A 775-nucleotide genomic window follows, 5' to 3' on the forward strand; every position below is an offset into this window, starting at 1 on the left:
AGCAGCAGCCGCTGCTGCTGCTGCTGCTGCTGCTGCTAAAGTAGCAGCAGCTGTTGCTGCTACTGAACTGCTGTGGCGTTTCCTGCAGTTGCTGCTGCTGCAGCAGCTGCTGCTGCTGCTGCTGCTGCTGTTGCTGCTGCTGCTGCAGTTTCAGTTATTTTTCTTTTGTGTATTTGTTAGTGTGTGTGTTTTTTTGGTAGCAGCTTTATAGAGAGCGACGCATAGCAGTAGCAGCAGCAGCAGCAGCAGCAGCAGCAGCAGCGCAGCAGCAGCAAGCAGCAGCAAATTGTGGCAGCAAACTCTGAAACGCATGCGTTCAGCAGCAAGAATTGAATCCGCGAAATAATATAAAGCATTTATTATTGCTGTTATTTCGTTTCTCTCCAAATATAAAAAAGAAAAACCCTCAGTTACCGCCTGCAGCAGCAGCAGCAGCAGCAGCAGCAGCAGCAGCAGTAGATGCAGCAGCAGCAGCAGCAGCAGTTGAGGCAGGAGCACAAGCAGTGGCAGCAGCAGAAGAAGCAGCAGCAGCAGCAGTAGAAGCAGCAGCAGCAGTAGAAGCAGAAGCAGTAGAAGCGGCAGCAGCAGCAGCAGCAGACGCAGCAGCAGCAGAAGCAGCAGCACAAGCACAAGGAGGAATAGTAAGAAATATTATTAGCAGCAGCAGCAGCAAAGCCAGCAGCAGCAGCAGCAATGCCAGCAACAGCAGCAGCAACATTGCTGCAGCAACAGTAACATTAACAGCAGCAGCAGCAGCAGATACAGCAACAGCAAC

General features: G+C 51.6%; 1 protein-coding gene across 1 annotated transcript in view; it reads left to right on the top strand.

The window, feature by feature from the left end:
• Positions 1 to 310: 310 nt before the first annotated feature.
• The window catches only part of EMH_0034660 (uncharacterized protein), a gene marked incomplete at both ends in the record, with an annotated part of 4,144 nt that continues 3,679 nt past the window's right edge, over positions 311 to 775 (top strand). The window contains 2 exons of the mRNA XM_013494895.1: positions 311 to 314; positions 424 to 641. Of these exons, the coding sequence (XP_013350349.1) occupies positions 311 to 314; positions 424 to 641 (222 nt within the window). The remainder of the gene's footprint in view (positions 315 to 423; positions 642 to 775) is intronic.

Source organism: Eimeria mitis, genomic scaffold (assembly GCF_000499745.2).
Source record: "Eimeria mitis Houghton genomic scaffold, Emh_scaff1325, whole genome shotgun sequence".
NCBI lineage: Eukaryota > Apicomplexa > Conoidasida > Eucoccidiorida > Eimeriidae > Eimeria > Eimeria mitis.